General features: G+C 42.1%; 1 protein-coding gene across 4 annotated transcripts; it reads right to left on the reverse strand.

Moving 5' to 3' along the window:
* Window positions 1-1,196: 1,196 nt before the first annotated feature.
* On the reverse strand, window positions 1,197-21,996 carry ap1b1 (adaptor related protein complex 1 subunit beta 1). Of its 4 annotated transcripts, none has more exons than XM_061671576.1 (24): window positions 21,974-21,996; window positions 19,672-19,732; window positions 19,222-19,327; window positions 19,001-19,136; window positions 18,557-18,802; window positions 18,284-18,474; window positions 17,987-18,208; window positions 17,729-17,849; window positions 17,546-17,641; window positions 17,007-17,122; window positions 15,384-15,549; window positions 14,968-15,066; window positions 14,605-14,864; window positions 11,964-12,165; window positions 11,812-11,832; window positions 11,536-11,622; window positions 11,080-11,109; window positions 10,868-11,005; window positions 10,653-10,798; window positions 10,438-10,567; window positions 8,322-8,406; window positions 7,936-8,022; window positions 7,387-7,541; window positions 1,197-2,350 (listed from the first exon to the last, which is right to left on the reverse strand). In XM_061671576.1, exons 2-24 carry the CDS (start codon window positions 19,706-19,708, stop codon window positions 2,276-2,278), a joined length of 2,952 nt encoding a protein of 983 aa, XP_061527560.1. In that variant the 5' UTR covers window positions 19,709-19,732; window positions 21,974-21,996; the 3' UTR covers window positions 1,197-2,275. The 4 variants fall into 4 exon arrangements, with proteins under 4 accessions (XP_061527560.1, XP_061527559.1, XP_061527561.1 ...); XM_061671575.1 differs by lacking the exon at window positions 21,974-21,996 and adding an exon at window positions 21,684-21,809; XM_061671577.1 differs by lacking the exons at window positions 11,536-11,622; window positions 21,974-21,996 and adding an exon at window positions 21,684-21,809 and having other exon boundaries at window positions 1,198-2,350.
* Between the last annotated feature and the right edge of the window lie 75 nt (window positions 21,997-22,071).

A 22,071-nucleotide genomic window follows, 5' to 3' on the forward strand; every position in this document is an offset into this window, starting at 1 on the left:
ATTGATAAAAAGCTTAAATCACAAAATTGACAACAATGGAATTGAAATTTTATTATAATGTTCTGTGCTTTCATTTACCTACGCATTGGAACTCAGGAAAAAAAAAAAAGCCAGACGTTCAGTGGGATTCATGTGGTCTACAACAATGCAGTATTTTTCCAAAACCAACAAACAAACAGTTCTGCTCTCTGGCAAGTCGTGGTCTCGGATAGTGTGGTCTTGAGCACAATACTAGCAAACAGACCCAAGGTGAGGCAAAGTGTTCGCTCGTCCAGACTGGGGTCACCGGGGTCACTACTCGAGCCAGGCCTGAAAGTTATGTGTTGGCTCCAATGGTGGAGGAAGCTGCCGGTCATGCCTGGCAAACCCAAACGTACTGTGAGGGTCTGCTGGGAACATCTGGCAGAGTCCTCTGTCAGAAGGAGTTTCAACCTCCGGCAGAACTTTGACCACAACCTGGAGGAGCCAGGGGACATTGAATCCGAATGGTACATGCTCCGTCCTTCCATTGTTGAGGCAGCCAAACGAAGCTGTGGCTGTAGGGGAGACTGCTGATGAGTATCGGGAATCCAAGTGGAATATGACTCGGCCATGGGAGGAGGAAGGGTGAGGCAAGTGTGGTCCACCATCCAGCGGCTCAGGAGGATGAAGCAGTGCACAGCTGACACTGAATGGTGAGAATGGAGTGCTGCTGACCTTGACTTGGAACATAGTGGGTGGTCGGAAAGACTTCCATGACCTCCTTAATTTCAAAGACACACCTTCCTATGCGGCTCTACTAATGCTGAGGTTGAGGTCTCTGAGGTGCTTGTAGGGTACCAGAGGTGGATGACATCCTTCCAGATTTCCCAAAGGTTCTGATTTGTACTCCATACATCCCTTGCCACCCCAAAACCTAGTACTCACAGATCAGTTGTGACTGCAAACTCTTTTGCAGCACAGATTCTTAGATTGACCTGCACTGAAGATTGGGTCGCAGTGGTTGCTGATGGGCTAAGATCATGCAGTCGACCACTCACCAGTGCAGCAAGATGCTCAGCCCACCTCTCCCCTAAACTCAAGCCAATGAACTACCAGAATGGTAAAACTAAGTAATATTAATCAATGAATTGGTTTGGGGACTTTAGTAAGGACAAAAAGTATGACGTCAGCATGGTTCGTTTTGGCTTGAAATGTACTGGAAGAAAAAAGCAGAACAGCAGAATTGATCAAGAAGTTTAATATTTCTCTTTTAGATGCTGTACACACAAAGGACAAACAATCTCAAAAAAACAAAAAACAAACAAAAAAAAAAACAACCTGATTCAATATATATATATTTTTTTCCCAGCACAAACAAACACTGGCAACACACACAAGCAATGGCAACACACAGCCACCTGTGAATCAATGAAATAAAAAGGTGACAGATGCTTACACCCAGCAGAGCTGATGAAAAGGGCATCAGTGCAGTGACTGATATTTTATATTTATATTTATATTTAAAAAAAAAAAAAAAAAAAAAAAAGAATCCAATTAATCTTCAGAGTACGAGGGCAAGACACAACGCCGTCCTAGCCAGTCATAACAACATGCACACTGATTACTTCAGTGTTACAAACTGCTGCTTCATCATTTACACAGTCCTCTTCAGCCTTCCTGTCAGATGGCCACATTGTGTTGCCCTGATGCAAACACGCACAGACACACAGAGAGACACATCCACCAACAGAAAATTAAAGAATGTAACGACTACGATAGGGCGCAGAGGGATGTTTGAGTCTTTAAGTCCAGTTATCGGTGTCAAAATGACAGAAACGAGCAAACACAATAATGAAGCCAAGACAGCCTCCCTGCAGCTCACACACACGTTCAAACGTATTTGGAGGGTGGCTGGGGTGGGGTGGGGTGGGGGACGGGGGGACATTTCAGTACATGGCAAACTAAATAAATCAAGAGTGGATGTGAATGCGGAGACGAACCAAGGCAGCATACTATTGGGTCTCTCCTCTAAAGATGATGACAGGCGGTTCAGGTAGGGCTGAGAGCTGGACTTGCACATTTGGGTGATTTGGGTCATTTTGAGAGAGCTAATGACTCATACAAACTAAATTAGGTCGAAAATAATTATAAAATTGAGCAATAAATGATGAAAGGAAAAAATAAAGTGCTGGTTGACAGACAGTTTGCAACAACCAGTGTGTCCTGCACCGCATGACAGTGTGACGTGGTCCACGGGCAGGAGAAGCAGACAGCGGCGTCCGGGCGGTCAATGTTTATTGGGGATTTTTCTCTCTCAGTTCTTCAGCACCGCCTCGTAGCTCTGGAACACACACTGGGAAACCTCGGGGGCTCTGCATCTCAGAGAGACCTGAGAAAGATCACAAGCAGGCTTCAACCACACAGCAATGGGTAGAAACTTCACATGAATTGCTTTATTGTTGCTGTGCATTTATAGTAGAGGCTAGTTGATTTCTTTCCTCACTTGTGGAGGGGGTTTGGTTGGATATGGTTTGATTGGGATTTTCCACCTTCAGAGGAAGGATCAGAGGTGAGATCGCGCCTACAGTGCATATAAAAGGTCTGCACACCCCTGTTCAAAATCCAGGTTTTAGGGGTATACAATGATGAGACCAATATGAATTTCAAATCCTATTCCACCAATAACATGACCTTTAACCTGTACAAGTACAATTAAATATTTTCAAGAGGGGAAGTGAAAACAAACAACTGCAAATGTGGTTGCACAAGTGTGCACACCCTCATAAGTGGGATGTAGCGGTGTTCAGAATTAACCAATCACATTTTCACTCATGTTAAATGGGAATTAGGACAGACGTGCCAGCATTGAGACTCCCACAGACTGATGCCAAATTAAGTTCAGATGTTCTAGTAGGGTTTTCCAGATTTTTTTTCTTTCAAACAGAAGCCTGAAGGTTTTGTTCTAACGCTGACTGGTATTTGGAACCCTTCAAAATTCCCTCCACCTTGACCACTTTGGGTGTGTTAAGTTCGTGGGGTGGGGTGGTGGGAGTTGGCTGAGGAGGGTGGCATTGGGTCCTTGTGGGCCCCCTCCGGGTGGCCGGTTTTTGGGGCGCCTCAGTGGGCCAGTGGACCACCCTGGACTCCTCGGTGTGGGAGGTGTCTGGTCCACCGCGCCGCTCTCAGGTGGACTCCAGGGCCCGACCCCGCCTCTCGAGTGGGTGGGGTGGGGTCCTCAGCCCCTGCGGTGCATTCACAGCAATTACAGGACACTTCTGACAGTTATTGTGCATGCGAAACGGTGTCAATTCAATTGCATGTGTCTGCAGACACACACCCCTGGGACTTATTTATTCACTGGGTGTGGGGCCACTCAGTAATTGCGACAACAACATATAACATAACTATGCAAATTTCTTGGGTATCCCCTCACTTACACTCTGGTCCTATAGATGTTTATAATTTACATAGCCACTCCCACCACACCATTTGTACAGCCGGGTCCACGACCCCTGTCCTGCATGCTTACCCTCCTGAACTGTCCAATCCTGTCCTATATTTGTCTTATCCTTCCCTCAGTGTAGTACTACTGACCCATACAACACTCTAATCCAATGCGTCATTGTACTAGTTATAAAATGCTTTACTTTCCTCATCTTGTTCACAGCTAGTGGTTTGTCTTTTGTCAACTTCTTTTCCTATATTATTTAGTTACCTTTTCATTCTTCTCCTGTTTTTTTCTGTCACTCCCCTTCTGTTCAACTGAACGACTGTAATTCTCAATAAATAGCCATCAGAATACAAAGAACCCACAGTGGCATCTTAAAAAGTCCACTGTGACACAGTAAAAATGTTCCAGGATAAAAAGGATACAGATCTTCATTTCTGCTTGCCCTAACAGGACTAACAAATAAAAACTGTACTGTATAGTGTAGGCTTGACTAAGGCATTAGCCTCTTCTCCTTCCCTTCTATGATTGGCTAAATAGTGCTTGACACCCAGTAAATGTTTTGTTGATATGTATATTATTAATTACTTAAGATAGCATATAAAGATAACCACGCGTGGGCTACAGGGCTGGGCATTTGACAACATTTTCTTAATGATCAATTACCGGTAATTGATTATCATTTGTTTTAAAGACTATATTAAATTGGATGGGAGCATCTCTTGTAGTGAGTATAATAATGAGAGGAATTGTGTCATAACTGAGCCTGCGCTAAATTGTTGGCATCCTTTTTTTTTAAAGAAAGAAAACCCCACAATCATCATCAGAGCATTGTCCCAGAAGTAATGTAGTTTGTTATTATACATTTAAGCAAATTACAATCTCATCGGTTTCAAGTTACTTCAGAGATAATTGACAATAGATCTACCTTTGTATATAAAACATGCAACACAGTATAGTGATGTAGTTAGAAGAATGTTATGTTGAAACCCAGTTTAACCAAAACCCATACAATTATCTGAAGCGGGGAGAATGGCGAGAGAAGCGCGCCTACATCATTGGTCACACAGTTGCTATGGGGACACGAGATGGCAGATGAAAATGTGTCCAAACGATAAACCGCACCCCATTTCTCCAACTCTGCTGAAGTTATTTCTCCGATTTTACTTCTGATGTTTTGCTTGCAGAGTGAGTGTCTAAAGTCAAATTTATTCATTCATTGCCAAACCTGGTAGAGAAGTGGAGTGCAGACCTGGGACAAAACTATAATATGCAAGTACGAGTAGTAAAGTGTCATGGGAGACCTGAAGCCAATGAAGTTGCTTCTTTGGGGAGAAGGCTGCTAAAGTGAAGCTATTTCACTTCTCTGTTCAGCCGCTGTAACAATTAGGGTTAACATATTTTCTTCCAGAATCCAACGGAGGCCAAAAAAATATGCAGTGGCAGGGCCTCAATCGTTTGCTTTTTCATCTAAAAATAGCCTCCGCCGACGTGGCTTTAGCGTGTCATGCCAAAGAACAAAGTGCAAGCAGCTCAGAGGCGAGCATCAGAACAAAGTGTGACCATAAACTTTTCTTTTCATCTAATGAGCAATAACCTCAATGTAGCATCCAAAACACCCCCCCCCCACACACACACACAACTGCTGAGTCTAAACTTAAGTACACTCATCAAATGCTAACTATTCGCAGCGAACTTCAATTATTTAAACGTGCTTTTACTTCACCCTGTGCCTCACAAGGAAGTAAGAAAAAACACTCACTGGCCTGGCCAAACATTATGCACAATCACATCTAAGAGAAGAATTGTATCAAACATTCCATCTTTGAAAAAAAAAATTCATTATTTAGCAACAATTTTATTATTGTGTTTTCAATTTTGCAGTAGTATCAAAATACACTACATCGATGAATAGGATGAAATTATTATTATTTTGTATTTCCATCCTTTAATAAAAAACAAATTAAATCGACTGTAGAAAATGCACGAACACATTATGATTCAGTCACTGGTTTGGGCCATAATATGTAAGAATATAGGCAAAAACGGAGACGATTGTTTCCCAAAATAAAAGCAGCTGTTGCTAATGTCTACTTTCATGGAGGACTATAGAAATCGGAGGGTATTTAATTTTGAGAGGGTGAAATTCAGAAGATTTGGACAATTTTAAGTTAAACAAGGTCTCAAAACGATTAATTGATGATCATCGATTAGTTGTAGATTAACCAATTAATTGTTGCACGTCTACTCTGAAAAATAAACAAAAATTAATTGAAGGTGTAAATACGTTGTCGCAATAACTGTAGTCCTGTATGTGTGCCTTTAAGGGGTGTGGCCTGGTGAGTGACATCAGGAATTTGGCCGGTTGGTCTGCGTGTGAGCGTCTTGAGTTTGAGTTTTGGCCTACTGTACCGCATAGCAAATGTTCTCATTTTGTATTTGTGTGTTCATAAATAAACAGCTGACACCATTGCAAACTGTCACAATAACATATCTTTGCAATTTTTGATGCAGCTTTTGCATTGTATCTTATTCGATTCTGCATTTGTACCTAATAATGTGGTTGGGTGTACCCATCTATACACATACCGCATTTCTAACGAGGTGTAAAACAGCTGGAAATTCTGATTATTGAGAAAACAACAACAAGGTGTCAAATGGAGTCGTCTAGCCAGAAGAATACAAAAAGATGATGTGAGCAGCAGCAGTGGGGAGGTCACAGCAAGGTTGTCATTCAGGACACATTATGCAGAAAGTCGAAACCAAACATGATCTATCAAGGCTGAGGCAAGCTCAGACACTCAGCATCACAATGTAAGCATGCAAAGGGACACACGCATGCACACAGCAATATTGGAGTCATAGTACAATCATCGCCTGCCTTCCCAGTCACCCTCTCCTTCAACCCCCTCATTATTGCACATCAGTATCTATCTATCATGACTTCTTTTTTTGGTCTGATCGGTGCAGCGTCTGCAGTGATGTGGACTTTGTATCGGTCCGTTGTGGTAAAGGAGGAACTATCCCAAAAGGCGAAGCTCTCAATTTACCGGTCGATCTATGTTCCTACCCTCACCTATGGTCACGAGCAGTGGGGATACAAGCGGCCGAAATGAGTTTCCTCCGCAGGGTGTCCGGGGTCTCCCTTAGAGATAGGGCGAGAAGCTCGGTCATCCGTGAGGATCTCAGAGTAGAGCCGATGCTCCTCCACATCGAGAGGAGCCAGATGAGGTGGCTGGGGCATTTGATTCGGACGCCTCCCCTGTGAGGTGTTCCGGGCACGTCCCACCGGGAGGAGACCGCGGGGACGACCCGGGACAAGCCGGAGAGACTACATCTTTCGGCTGGCCTGGGAACACCTCGGGATCCCCCCGGAAGAGCTGGATGAAGTGGCTGAGAGGGAAGTCTGTGCGTCCCTGCTAAAGCTACTGCCCCCGTGACTCGACCTCGGATAAGCGGTAGAAAATGGATGGACTTCTTTTTCTACTCATTGTTTCCTGTTTGTTACCTACTCAGACAATGTGGAAGAGACACCTAGGTACATATTACAATAATATTCCTGTCACTAGAAACACTTCCCTAAACACTACAGTTCAAATTAAGTTCAGGAGGAGATTGCTGAAATTGGCTGGAGAACATGACATTCATTCATTCATTAAATCTGAAAGTGCGGTATCCTAATCTTCTAGTTAAATTGGGGTTGGCAAAATCTTGAATGATTTGAGATAAACATTAGGTAACATCAAATGGTGGGGGGGGGGGAATATATAATTTATTGTGAAAATATTTTTTTTTACTGATGGGCATAGAACTCTTTGATTCATGTTAATTAATTAAAGTCAGTTGTGTACCTTATTGCTTTATTTATACTGTATGTATATGTTGATGTTAAGACCATATAAGTTTGGCCTTAAAGGAGGGTGCAAACATTTTGAGTCTTGGGTATTACGACATTTCAAAACCCTGTGGGAACTCACTGTGTAGTTGGGGTTTCCTGCCTGGGCCCTGAGCTCGGCAAGCACCCAAATTCCATTGGTGAGTTTCATGGACTGGTACAGCATATCCTGACCCTCCACAGTTCGCTTAGCTATGGTGAAGATGTTGCTGCCCTGCAGTTTGCCCGAGGCCGCATCTTGAGAAAACAAAGAGTAAGTTGAAGTAAGAAAAGCCTCATTTGAGCCACAATATAACGATGTGAGGACTTAGTCAATAATATCCTAATTAAAGGTCTTCCACAGAGCCCGACTTCCTGATGTGATGCACCAGCACATAAAACACTATTTTTTTCCCTCACAAGAAAAAAAAAATTACCCGTGAGGGAAAATATCCATTAAGCTGTCATTAGCATTTCTTCTCCAGCTCGGCTCCTCCACTGCTTGCGTAAAACCACATTATACAATACAAATAGGGACTGAAGCTTATGAATTGTCATTAAATACAATTTACTTGAAAAGAATGCAAAATGAATTTTATATATTTGTCAGGCTATATGATGTGGCGCCACTCTCCAGTAAAGACCTTGTCACCTGAGTTAAGATGGCAGTCGTTGAGCTGGAACTTGGACTCATTTTCATTCGGAATGTCTTTCCACGTGGCAAGGAACACCTGTCGCTCTGCACATGAAAAGACAGGCGCAACATGAGTACAAAGTCTTTGTGCTAATGAGACATAGACAATATGAGTAAACAAACATGACATTGCAGATATTCTGTTTTGAACACAGCAGCAACACAGCCAAACCCAAACAAGATGTTTAAAAAATACTGTATATGAAACAAAAAAGTGCATATGAACTTCCACATTACATCTAAAAGGCAAAATGACAATAAGGCCCTTACTAACAGATGTTGTCCTTAGCGACGGTAGAGAGATTGGAAGTCATTGAGTGAAGAGCTGCAGCAAAACCACTCACCCATCTTCCCGTCCTCTACGAAGAGCATGCTGATGGGGTACTGGCAGCTGAAGTAGAAGACGTCAATGTTGTTCTTAACGGCCACCTAGGAGACGGGCAGTGTTCAAGGGGGAAGGGAGATGATAGGACAAAGCAATGGAAAAATGAATTACTTGGCAAGTGTTGTACAAAATAGCTTTCGTCGTCACTCATATCTTATGTCACATTAGCACAAATTTTATTTGTAAGAGTGGAACATTTCCCTGGCAACATTAGGTCCACTTGCACATTAAGATTTTCTGCCTTTCTATTAAAAAGGTTTACTACAATAAAATACTGTTAAATTTTTGATTGTTCCTCCCATTCTGATTGCCTCATTTAGCTCACAGAAGAAAAATAGCAGAAACAGATTTCAGTATGATGCAGTAGATTGCAGTTCTACCACTAACAAAAGCCTCAAAAATATATGAAATCTGTTAAATTAATTTCTCTCTTACTGGGAGGGCCAATCAAAGCAAATACTTGTTTCATATTATTTATGAAAACTGTTATATTGGCTAGTAGCTGTTGAGGGTCATTTCAATTAATTCCTATGAAAAAAAACCCCCAAAAAACAAGATTACATACCGGCATATGTTAAACAACTGAAAATTTAAGGTAGGTATATACTTGAAATAAAAAAAGGCTAAAAATATAAACTTTTAAGGAAGGTACATTTATCAAGTGAAAATGTGTAACTGGAATATTCCAAGTGACTGCAACATCAAGCAGTCTGCTGAGAGAAGCCCAGTGAGTTTGGCCAACTACCGGTAGAAGACACCAGAATGAGTCCTGACTAAGGAAAAACGAGTGCAAACTTGATTGCTCACGCTAACATGTTTGCAATGTGCGAGTGTGAGTGAACACGCAATTTAGCACCCGCTATATTTGCGATATTAGTAAAAGATTGAAATCTTCGTAGATAACGTGCAATATGACTACCATCAGGGCATACAATCTGTTCGAGTGAACACGCAATTTAGCGCCTGCTATTTGGGATCTTAGTATATCGCGCCCTAATTCTTTTAAAAAGTATCATGCAAGCTGCCAGTAACACAGTTATTGTGGAGGGTTCGGTACTTCACATCCAGAATCCACTCTTGTCTCGCTCCAGCTGTTAACAACACAAGTTGCCACTGAAGACCACCGACATGAGCACCAGAGGAACATTCTTAACACAGCATCAGGGAGATAAAGCACAAGTGCAGATGAATGATTAATGCGGCTGCAGTTAATGAATCAATCTGCTATCTTAGCTAAACTGATCACTTGAGGTTTGGCACCCCGCTCAAAGCAGCAGGTGACTGCGATTAATTATGAATAGCCTGAAGTCAAGTTGTTTCCATCAAAAGTCACTAAAGCTTTCCACTTTAATGTGCACATTTGCCATAAAAGGTTTCAGGCAATGAAAAGGCTACAAAAACTGCGACCACACATCAGTGGTTTAAATAGTACTCCAAATAAAGTTCTGGGGCACTACCTTCCATCAGGACTAAAGAATGACAAACGTTTTGGAAAAAATAAAAAATATCTGTGAGGGTGTCAAACTAAAGAGTGGTGCCCTTCAAAGTGAAGTAGAAAGTCAGAAAAGGGGCTAATAGAACCAAAGGAACCACATGTTGCATGACTACTCATGGCTGCCCCCACCTCTTCCATCCCTCTAGAAGCTCTTATCTTCTTTCGCAGCTACACAACGCTTCAACGGCTATTCTACCCGATTCAAACTACTGCATGCCGGTATCGTGTGGGTCTAATGTTTTTATTCAAACGTTACTAAAAGTTTTAAGCAGGATTGTTACACAGCTAACAAAAGTAAGAGACTTTAATAATAGTCAAGAGTGAAGCAAAATAAATTAAATAATCAAATATTTTAACCACTAAATATTTTTGTTTTACATCTATACATTAAGCATATGTAATTTAAAAACTGCACAAATAAAATTGGAGAGACCAAAAGTATTCTGATACCATTGGATATTTTAAAACTCAACTACTAATAGACGTGATGTGTTGAAATTAAAGACGAAGGCCTATGTTTAAAAATCATCAGGCAAGTTTTCCACCCACATTGGGGAATTAAACATTTTGAGCATGTTACCTGCAGGTTATTGAGAGGCTCCATCTTCATGACAGGTCCCACAGTACTGAGGGGAAGGACTGCTTCTATACTCTGGTTGGGGCTAACTGGAGTAAGAACCTGGAGAGGACCGGCAGGAGCCAAACCAAAACTAAAGCCGGACAGAGAGGGGGGTGGGAGTGTAAATGACAGAAATGTCTAAGTTTACCGATCACATCTAACTAACAAGGTGTTACCTGTTTCTGTTGAACTGTATGGCAAAATCCGTCATGACACTCATTGCTTTATTTGTGAGAGTCATCTCCATTTGAACGACCCCAGCTCGACGACCAAATGTGCCTGAAATCTCCAGACCCTTAGCCTTCATAGCGGGCAGCCAGAGCTAGAACAAGAAGGTAATTTATATCAATTAGAAGCCAGCTGTGTTTTCAAGTCATTTCTTTAAACTCACCATTTTGGGAGGTACATAAGCTCCCATTGGCATACCAACTCCACCGCCAAGGTCAAACAGGTCGTCCAGACCACCGCTTACAGGGGCGGTGAAAGAAGGCGGTACGGCAGCGGCCGGCGCACCGAAGCCAGCTGTCATCTGCAGGTCACAAAACAATATCAATTAATCAGAGCAAAACTGCTCGAAGGTTGAGGTGAATTACAACTACTTACAGCAGGACTTCCTCCAAGGTCTCCACCGAGCTGGAAGTGAAGCATAAAGTTAGGTTATTGACTTGTGCAACTTGATATTGTTATATTGTGCAGGTCTGAGAAGGTTGGATGATGAGTGAGCAGCTGCAAGCATGGGAAGGAGGGAGGGTCAGATAAAACATTTTACTGGGCAAACAAGTATAGCTGAGCCTACACTGCTTGCTAATGGTTGGGAAAGCGGTGTGAAAAACAGTGACACCAAACAAAGACAATGGTAAACTATTGCATGTAGGAAGTGGTGTATCACTTTCACACTACACACAGGTAACATTTCCTCAAATAGCAAGATCAAGACTGTGGAAATATGAACGAAGGCACAGATCAGATGAATAGGCAAAGTAATCTAGAGGTCACAGTGGTAACGCAGGGGACAAGAGTGGATTCTAGTCACTCGGCAGTAAGGTCCTCTGGACCCACCTCAGTGGGGCTGTAATCTGGGGGCGATGGGGAGTGATGCGGGGGCTGCGGTGACTGATGAGTGTCCGTCCGCAGGGGAACGGGCGGCTGATTGAAAGATGAAATGGATTGCAGAGCCCATAGGTAAGACAAGAGATGGGGTTCTGGGTCCAACTATTTGTCTTGGTAATAGGTAAATGGTGATAAATTAAATTATGCATGAGAATAAAAATAGATGACAAAATAATTCTAATGCTAGAATGGTTTTAAAATGTGCCCTCCCCGCCGTCTCGTTACCGGCTCAGACTCATCCCCCATCTGCAGGTGCAGCATGGAACAAGGGAGGAAAAACATACCATTGTCGAAATAAGAAAAAAATAGTGGTTAAAGATGAAAGTATAATAAAAAGGAAAGATAGCACAGGAGGCAGAGCAAAAACAAACATTTACCAGGCTATCCAGGCCTCCCCCAAGAAGGTCCATAGCCCCCATCTGCACAGCGGAGGAGGGAGCTGGTGGTCCAGTTGTGGTTGTAGGTGTGAGGTCAAGATTGAGCAGATCCCCCAGAAGATCTTGGGATGGGATGACGGCAGGGGGCACCCCAGAAGCGACAGCAGTAGAACCTGATTCTGGGCTCTCGACACTTTCCCCGCTAGCAAAAAAAAAAAAAAAAAGAAGAAGAGAAAAATCAAATATCACATGTGTAGAAGGAGACACTGCTCGCCAGGCAAAGGAGATATAATACAGTATTTGTACTTTTAAGAACTGCAGAAGCCTAAATAAAGAATTAATTAATATTTGGATAAAAGGTGATTTAAGTGTATCTTGATAAAAATAGGCCGCCAAGATGGAACTTCAAAGCTATTTAGACTGCACAGACTGGAGTGTCTTTGAAAATTCAGCTGGCAGCCTGGATGAATATACGGACACCGTCACATCCTATATCAGTTTCTGTGAAGAGGTTTGTGTACCAACAAAATCATTTCGGACATTCAACAACAACAAGCCGTGGTTCACTGCTAAACTTAAGCAGCTTCGCCAAGCTAAGGAAGATGCATATCAGAGCGGGGACAGGGCCCTGTATAATCGAGCTAGAAACCAGCTGACTAAAGAAATTAACATTGCAAAGAGGATCTATGCAGCAAAGTTGGAAAAACAGTTTAGCGCGAACGACACAAAATCAGTCTGGCGTGCATTCCAATCGCTGACTAATTACAAGCGACGATTCCCCCCAAGCTGAGAACAATAGCACACTAGCCAACAACTTGAATACCTTCTATTGCAGATTTGAAAAGGACAATTTCACTCCACACACCCACCCGGCCGCACCCGCGACCACAACCACACCTCTGACTTCTGCGTTAACCATCCATGAACAGGATGTGAGACGCATCTTCAAACATTAACAAAGCGGCAGGACCGGACCATGTGTCCCCATCCTGCCTCAAAGTCTGCGCGGACCAGCTCGCTCCAGTCTTCACTCAGATCTTCAAAAGATCTTCGGAAATGTGCGAAGTTCCATCCTGTTTCAAACGCTCCACCATCATTCCAGTCCCCAAGAAACCTGCAATCTCTGGTCTGAATGACTACAGGCCTGTCGCTTTGACATCTGTGGTCATGAAGTCCTTTGAACGTCTCGTGCTGGACCACCTCAAGAGTGTCACAGGTCCCCTGCTGGACCCCCTACACTTTGCCTACCAAGCGAACAGGTCTGCGGATGATGCAGTCAACATGGGACTGCACTTCATCCTAGAACACCTCGACAGTGCAGGGACCTACGCGAGGATCCTGTTCGTGGACTTCAGCTCAGCGTTCAACACCATCATCCCTGAACTCCTTTCAACCAAGCTTCTCCAGCTCAGCGTCTCACCTGCCATCTGCCAGTGGATTTACAGCTTTCTGACGGGCAGGACACAGCAGGTCAGGCTGGGGGAGGCCACCTCATCCACACGCAGCATCAGCTCTGGGGCGCCCCAAGGTTGTGTCCTCTCTCCGCTGCTCTTCTCTCTCTACACGAACGACTGCAAAATCCTCTCGGACCATCTGCACCCCGGTCACCAGCTCTTCCAGCTCCTTCCCTCAGGTAGGCGCTACCGATCAACGCAAACTAGAACTAGTAGACATTCCAACAGCTTCTTCCCTCTTGCGATCAACTTCTTAAACACCTAACCTATAATTCCATTACAACAAGCTGGAAATTTTTTGACTTGAGTTCGTTGTCACATTTCTGTGGGGCCAATTATGTATTAATCGTGCACTCACTGTAGTTGTCTCGCCATGCTGCACTATTTGCATATACTGGCCACTCATGCCAGAGTAGCATCTGCTCCATTTGCACACTGATTGAGGAGTATCTGTAACATTTGCACAACCAACATTGTCCCAGATGATCGCACTACTCGTCACTTTAAACCGCATACACTCCTTGAAGTCTCAGCGCCCTTTGCACAATGGTCATTGCACCGGACTATTGCAATATTAGTCATTCGAACTGCTCTAAGTGCTAGAGGACTCTGCATCTTTTTGCACAATTGTTTTTTGTCAATGTCTTTATGTCCCCAAAGTGTTCTGTAAATTGACTGTCTGTTGTACTAGAGCGGCTCCAACTACCGGAGACAAATTCCTTGTGTGTTTTGGACATACTTGGCAAATAAAGATGATTCTGATTCTGATTCTGACATTAAAATAGTCAGTTGATGTTCACGGTAAGTAATAATAGGTTACTTCATTGCACTTAAAATGTGTGTGTGCGAATAATTTAAAAAGGTTTAACATTTTAAATAGCTTTCATAAAATTTGAGAGTTGTGGAGTTGTTGTTTTTTAACCTCTTTATTCACATGATTCTTTTTTGTTATCCTGGAATAATGTTTGTATCATTGTGTTAATTCTGAAGCAAACTATGGAACAGACTCAAGAGAATAATCTGGTGTTTTTTGTTTTTCTTTGACAACATTAAGGTTTCATGAATTAGAAACCTAAAAGAACTACACCCATCTTTCAATGAATTTCAAGCTCCCAGAGGAGTGCAATGTCCATTTAATGCTGTGTCTGCACTGCCTACAGTGTTCATATGAAGAGAGAGTGACTCACGATCCAGCACTGCCGGGGAGTCTCTTGTGCTGAACACCACGGCTGCCCTCCACAAAGGCGCTGGGCGGCTTGTGATAGACGGAGGCCAGAGTACCAATGTGGCATATGAGCTCCTCTAGCAGTGTGGGTTCAATCAAGTCGGTCTCCTCGGAGATCAGAGGCTTCTCGGCCAGAACAACCTCCTTAGCAGCCACTGGGTCGGTAGAGAGCAGACGCCAGTAGATGTAGCCACGATCCCTAAGGTCTGGATTATCAGAGTCCTGAGGAAAAAGACGTTAAGAGGAAACATTAACACCTACATGTCCATTCAAGTGGGAACAATTAACATGAATTGCAGGCATGAAATTGTTTTTTTACACTTGCCTGAGTTGCCAAACTGAGGACCTGCTGCACCAGCTCTTGGGTCTCTGTCGGCTTCTTGAGGAACAACTTAACAATGGCTGTTAAAAGTTGCAACTGCACCTGAAGCACAAAATTAACAGAAGCAGTACAGTATGAAACCTCTCTCACAAGTACCTAAACTACATTTGCACAAGGTTAACTGCTAACAGAGGGAATCTTTCCGTCTGAGCTTTAAAGTATTGCCGTTATTCACTCACACTGCACCACAATAATGCACCTCACTGCTTCGATTTCTCATAAATGCAACAACATACTAGCCAGCTAGATGGTACAGTGTTCAATTAAAGCAATAAAATCTAACTTCCCAACCGTGGCAATGAGCCCAGGTTGTGTATTAACATTAAAACGCTCATCAGCTTGCATTCTCCTAAACCCACCTGAGTGCTTTCATCATGGAAACCCTCCAAAAAGCTCTCTAATAGTTCATCAGCATTGTCGATGCGCTCAGCATACTCCCCCACAATCCAAATCATGGCTGCACGTGCCTCCGGCTCATCTAGCGAGTCCAGATTTTCACACAAAGTGGCAATCACACTCTCGTACCTGCAAACATCATGGGATGCAATCAGAATGTCACAAATACATCACAGAACAGGAGATGCAACAACCACAGAATGTATCATGCAAACATATTACCAGATTTATGGAAAATTGTAAGAAAAATATGTATATATAACATTTAATTAAAAGATTATGAACCAAATGAATGGGAATTCCATTTAGGCATTCCTGGCCCACCCCCCCCCAAAAAAAAAAAAAAGTTTCTTTTTTTTCGTAAGAAAAATAGCAATCGATAATATTGTAATTTAAAAAATATATACAGTAATATTAAATTATTGTGTTAAAATATAAGCAGGCATGTTCAAATATAAATTCTTTAAAGGATCACAACTAACGTGATAGCGATGCTGGTTGTATTAGCATTAAGCTAGCGGACTTTCATAAGACAAAGTTATTTGCTTTGATTAAATAGATAATGTGTATTTCTCTTTTTAGTTTTACAGTAAACTTCAACTGGGAGTGGCAATAAACAGCTTGAAGCAAGCACTTGGCTTCTTGTTTGAAGAATCATTTAATATCAGCTGCTTGTTGTGACGTTCGCTGCCATCATCTATTGCACGTAACAGATTTTTGCTCACAACTCAAGACAAGACAAAAAAAAAAAGACCAAACCACAGCTTGTATATCAAAAGAACCGTGAGCCGGGTCACTCTTAAGTCGAGGTACCACCGTACCGAGTGGCTTTGTCGGTTGCTCTTCTGTTCTTGTCAGTGCGTGTCTAATGGCACACATAAATGTAAATGCTGGATATAACGGGCTTGACTAACATCTCAACAGTATGGAAAATTGACTGCAGTAAATGTGTGACTTCACTCTGCTACTGACGTGTTACGTGGATTCCACATGGAGTCATATAAAATCAGACTGTCTGTGAGGCAGTAAAGGTGTCGGAGTGTGATTTGTGATTGGATGAGTGAGTCTTTCTCCACTGGCCACCGTCAGCAATTATTTTGCTTACACACCACTAATGAACCATATTTTGACCATATTAAATGAGCTATGCTTTTGCTGTAGTTTACATTTACATTTTCAACATGTTTATTTGTGTTGTTTGAGCAGAACTAACAGCGCCCGACAATCTGTCAATTTACACTACAGTTGTATTGTCAGATATCAATAATATTTTGATCCACATTTGGAAGAGGCCTGATTTCAATCTGAGGTTATCCAATTCCATGCAGTTTTTTTTTTTTTTTACCCCCATCTAGCCTGAGTGACTAGATCACATAAATCACTTCCCTTAACAGCATGCATCTAAATGAAGTACTGCTCTGCGCTGATGCGTCGGTGTACAAAAGAGAGTTCATTATAAAGTAGTTTATGTACCCTTTAATATATTTTTTAATTATTATTATTTATTTATATATTTTTTAAAAGGGACAATGCACATTAGTGTGGGTTGCTCCTCTTTACCATCCAATGTCCATCAGGGTACTTACTTGTTGGGGTACTTGCGAAAGATGTCCTTGATGACCACAATGGCCTCCTGCACAACATAGTTGACCTTTGTCTGGATGAGGTCAAGCAGTGTGCTGACACAGCGCTCTGCAGATTGCTAACGATAGAAAATAAGATTATTAATCATGACACTCCCATTATACACTTTACCGTATGTCTACTCCCCAGGCCCATCAATAATACATACAATGTGTGTACTGTGATCCAGTATGAGCGTAACACTCATTTTAGCAAGGTTGTAAAAGGTTGTAAAGAGAGAATCCTTAATATACTCAAAATGACACTGACATCTCTCTATTAGTGTGTGTATATCTGACCTATGCAAATATTGTACATGTAAACAGAGTGTTGGCCTGTGAGTGTATATTATTAAAAAAATAAAAAATAAAAAAAAAATAACCTTTAGATTGCATGACACATCAACACACAGTTTGTTGTACTTAAAACAGTCAAATCTATCAGACCAAAAGAACTATGATCAGGTTTGACAACCAAAAGATCTAACACCTAACTCTCTAACCTCTACTTTAATGGCACAGCGTCCGATGGCCCGGACAGCTTTACGGACAAAGTCCACATCCACCTCAGTGGCATATTCCTTCAACTCAGCCAGCACCTGCGGCAAGACAGATGAAGCATGAGGAATCTACATCCCCCATAAATGGGTGTTAAAGAATGCTTTAGTAATGGTAGTTGTTTATACCTGGGCGATGTTAGCTTGAGATGCCAAGCGGATCATGATGTCCAGTTTCTCCAGTTTGACATAAATCGGGTCATTGTACTTCACGAAGAAAACCTTCATCTCATGTTTTAGGATCTCCGGTCTGAAATGTTCACAAGTGTTATTTTATCCATCTACCCAGACAGCATGTAACAAAACATATGTATATATATATATTTTTTTACTAAGCTCATCTTGTTTAATAACAATGTTATAAAGAGACACTGTTGCTAGATTCACCGTCTTTGCACAATGAGGTTGATGTTTCTCAGTGCTACATATTGCAACTCAGGCTCAGCAGAGAGGAGAGTGACCAGTGGAGGGGCCAGTTTCTTCAGTAGGGTTCCATAGTAGTCCAGGTCTTTCGGCAACATCTCCATGAACTTCATGAGAACTTTTACAGCCGACAACACCACGGCAGAGTTTGCGTGGGAGAGCCGTGGGGTGACGCGCTCACAGATGCTAGTAAAAGAACAGGATAATGGATGTAAAATAAGGCATGGAAAGTAAATGGTAGCTGACGCACCATCTTCTTACCTTTGAGACTCACGGTCATCTCGAGGTGTGTAATTGGCCAGGCAGTCGAGGATGAAGATCTGTCCCCACTCTGTACATTCATTAAGAGCTGTCAGTAGCTTGTTGATGGTCTGAGGGTTCAAGTCCAGAAGATTGCTGCTGGGATGAGACTCTGCAATCTCCGACAGCGCTGCCACAGCGTTTGCAACCACCTAAATATCAAGAAGAGAAGCAGTGTCAAGTGTTAGTATGTGGTCAATCTCTGAGTAGCACATTGGCCTAATGGAGTCGTACCATGGGGTTCGAGTCAGAAATGAGGTCTTTGAGAGTGTCCAGGAAGCCTTGATCCTCCACCAGTTGTGCATTGATATCATGGAGTTTGGCAACACACACGGCTGCGGTCTTCCTCACATAGGGGTCTTCGTCCTTTAAACACTTCCGCAGAGGCTCGCACAGGTACTCCGTGATCTTGTCCACACGGATGCAGCCCATGGTGCGAACAGCCAGGGCCCGGATTAGAGGATTTGGGTCTTCACAGTCCTGAATAATATAGAAAAAAGGGTATCAAATGTAATTTGTTTTGTTGTGCTAATAATTGATCTGTCCTGTTATTCTAATCTAAATTGTACTGCAAGAAGGAACACTCATATTTTACCATCCATGTATTTTAGGACCCAGTAGGATTTATCATTACACTTAGGAAAAACAGATCATGAGAGACAATAAGTGGTTATGTACCTTAACAAAGGTGTTCACAGCCATGATGGCCATGTCTGGTTGACTCTTGGCATAGTTCATCAGATAGAGGTAGACCAGCTTTTTCAGTTCCAGGTTGTCCGTCTGCATGCAGTTCACAACATCTGGAAAGAGGGCACTGGAGGGGCACCAACGGACTTGTATGTAACCACAGAGTAAATATGCAAGGTAATCATCAACCTGATTGGTCATCATTGGCTTACCTGACATCCTTGCCAACAGTCATAGATGCAATCACTTTCTTCACTGCCTCCTTCTTTTTCTCTTTTTTATCACTGTTCAGCTCAGCCTTAAGCTCAAAGATTTCACCTGCATGAATAAAAAAAAGAATCATAGAATTAACGGGAATAACAATTATAATCGCTGACCACATTAGATACACTTGCACAATATAATGGAAGCTAATCACAAGGGTTGTGTAATATTTTTTTTTTTTTTAATTAAATCCGGTTGTAGATTGCAGAGGTGAGGCGAACTGCATCAACACTGTGTGCCAATACAGTAAATATAAAAAAGTTACATGAACTTTTAGTCCACATCTTCTTTGCCAGAGACAATGATTCAGCCAAAAATGAAAGATGTAAGCTTTTTTTTATGAAGTTAATCATTTACAAACTAAAAAACTAATATAAATCTATCAAATACAACCTGACCTTTTTTGGTGGTGGTGAAGTATTTTGAGTCTGTCATCTTGGATCCAAATTGTCGGTTCTCCTGAAAAACCAAACAAATGAAAAAGTTGAACGGCTATATTCCAGTGAGGAAACACCACAAAAGCAACAGGAAAAACTAGAAGTGCAAGCACAGGAAAATTAAAGGACTTCCTGCCTTTTGGGAGACAACGGATGCAACAAAATGAGAATACAATGGATTTTGCTGAAGAAGACAAACATTTCCAAGTAAGGTCAACAATCTCCTCAACCATTCGGATGATAACTGTCATGAACGAGACCTACCATGGTGAAAATTCCTTTTGGCTTGAGATGCCTTTCAAATTTTATTTTAAAGATGAAATGAAAACAAGCAATTCTTGGTAGTAGTCGTAAACCTTACGGCGATCTGATCGGTGTCATCGGTATCGTCCGATAATTAGCATTTTATGCTGATCGGCGTTCATGTCATAAGTCGCCGATCCGATCAACGACGTTATCAATTGGCTCCACAAAAGACGTTTAACACGTAAGCAAACAACACGTAAGTTATTTGCAGTCTGTGCACAACTGAAGTACGTCGTGGGGAACGTCATCTCAATGCAAATTTGATCGAGCACCTGACGAATGTACACGAGGAGCATGCCGCGCTCAAGCAACGCAGCGTGGGGGGGAAAAAAACAAAACAAAAAGAAATAAAAGTGTCAAACGGACTCAAACTCTGGACAACACCCGTCCATATAGCTGGGACAGTTAGAAAGTTAGACTAGGCATGTCATTAACAGTATTTATGAAAGCAATTTAACTGCAATAAAGCAATTTAATTACAGTAAGTTAGCACCCATTATTTCTGTCATGTTGTAATGTTGATTTGACCTAAACTTGTGTCAGTGGCCAATCCTTGAATGCCCCGTAGAAGTCATTGGCGTTTTAACTTTTGTCTAAAATGCTAGAGAATAATTTGAGCTGGGACGGCTCCAGCACGCCAGCAACCCTTGTGAGGATAAACTTTACAGAAAATGGATGGATGGTAGTTCAGATAAACTATAATTAGAAACGTGACTAGTGGCCGCCATCTTTGTGGAATTAAAAAAAAAAAAAAACATGGAATAAGCACTTCAAAAGTCTCTAAAATCCTCCATACCAAATACATTTAGCAAAAACAAGTGATGACTAAAGTACACAACCGATTCTACTGCCCCCTTTTTTCACTCAAAAAAAAACCCAACTAAATTTCTCAGGAACCCATCCTCCGATCTTCAAAATTCTTGAGGTGTGTGTTGTAGTCTGGTTAAGCGGCCATTCCAACCAAACTCAGCGTTTTGACTGACAAGTCATTTTGGGTAAATCTTGTCACGTTGCTACTATGTGTTATGGAAAACCATTCATTGATGAGAATGCTTAAAGGAAATACAGAGTGAAGGTTACAGCGTTCTTTAAAATAATGCAGCACAATTTATAAGTACAAATGTATTTACCATTATCAGTAGTTGCAAGCACTAGAAGTAAAGAAACTTGTGGGTAGAGCGACGCAAATAGCTCGGGAAGTTGACGTTTTACCAGTAACATCAACAACAATAAGACTCTTCGGAAAAAAAATAATTCTTTCAAAAAAAACCACGACGTTATTTATTTAGGTCGAGCCAGTTTCGTGTGGAGAGGCTGCTGGCCTCAAGTTGACCAAATGCGATATCACACTGAGGTAGTTAGCAATTCCAGACAAAGGCACAGATACAAGATAACACCTTAAACTCACTCCAAACGGTTATTCCTCGTTTTAGTGATTTGCAAACTAGCGCTAAGTGTCATTCACGCGAATTGACGCGCTCTTAAATATGCCACCAATTGCACTGAAAGGCATCGAGCTAACGCGCTAGCATAGCAGGCTAGTCGCTAGCAAGGAGCAGACTTAAAAAAAATTTAAATAAAAAAAACCCCACACTTTTAACCGACAAGTTTCTTAAACCTGTGCTCCGGGTTATTCGTTTAGTCACGCTCTCCTACGAACTACTTACGCATAGTTGGTTGGCCCATTCCTGCATGTTTGCAGTCATACGAATGAAAGAGTTGCTACGTGCTAACGTTAGCTGCTGCTGTCAGTGTCAGCTAGCCACTTCTTCTTCAGCGAACTCAGACCAGACCTGACCTTCTAAGCACGCTCTTAAGGAAGCTTTTTTTTTTTTTTCCCCGGGATGCTTAAGCTCTTAATCTGTCGGCCTATTTTAAAACTGACACAGCGAATTAGTGCACGCTTTGGATTTGAAAATAACGCTGTAAACACCATGAATGTGGCGAGACATCTTACCGTGACAGGCGTAGAAGGAGCTGAGTGGCAGTGATGATGATGATGATGATGATGCTTGCCTTCGTCTCTTCCCACTCCGTACACTTCCGTCTTTTCGC

The sequence above is a fragment of the Phycodurus eques genome, chromosome 3, assembly GCF_024500275.1.
Source record: "Phycodurus eques isolate BA_2022a chromosome 3, UOR_Pequ_1.1, whole genome shotgun sequence".
NCBI lineage: Eukaryota > Metazoa > Chordata > Actinopteri > Syngnathiformes > Syngnathidae > Phycodurus > Phycodurus eques.

What these genes read in the sequence shown, in the direction of transcription:
- ap1b1 (XM_061671575.1), bottom strand. Translation starts at nt 21,722, where the DNA reads ATGACTGCAAACATGCAGGAATGGGCCAACCAACTATGC. An exon ending in TTTCGCAAGTACCCCAACAA is followed by an intron (nt 15,550 to 17,006) that starts GTAAGTACCCTG and finishes TGATGTTTGCAG; the next exon opens with GTACGAGAGTGTGATTGCCA. An exon ending in CAGATTACAGCCCCACTGAG is followed by an intron (nt 11,110 to 11,535) that starts GTGGGTCCAGAG and finishes CTTCACTTCCAG; the next exon opens with CTCGGTGGAGACCTTGGAGG.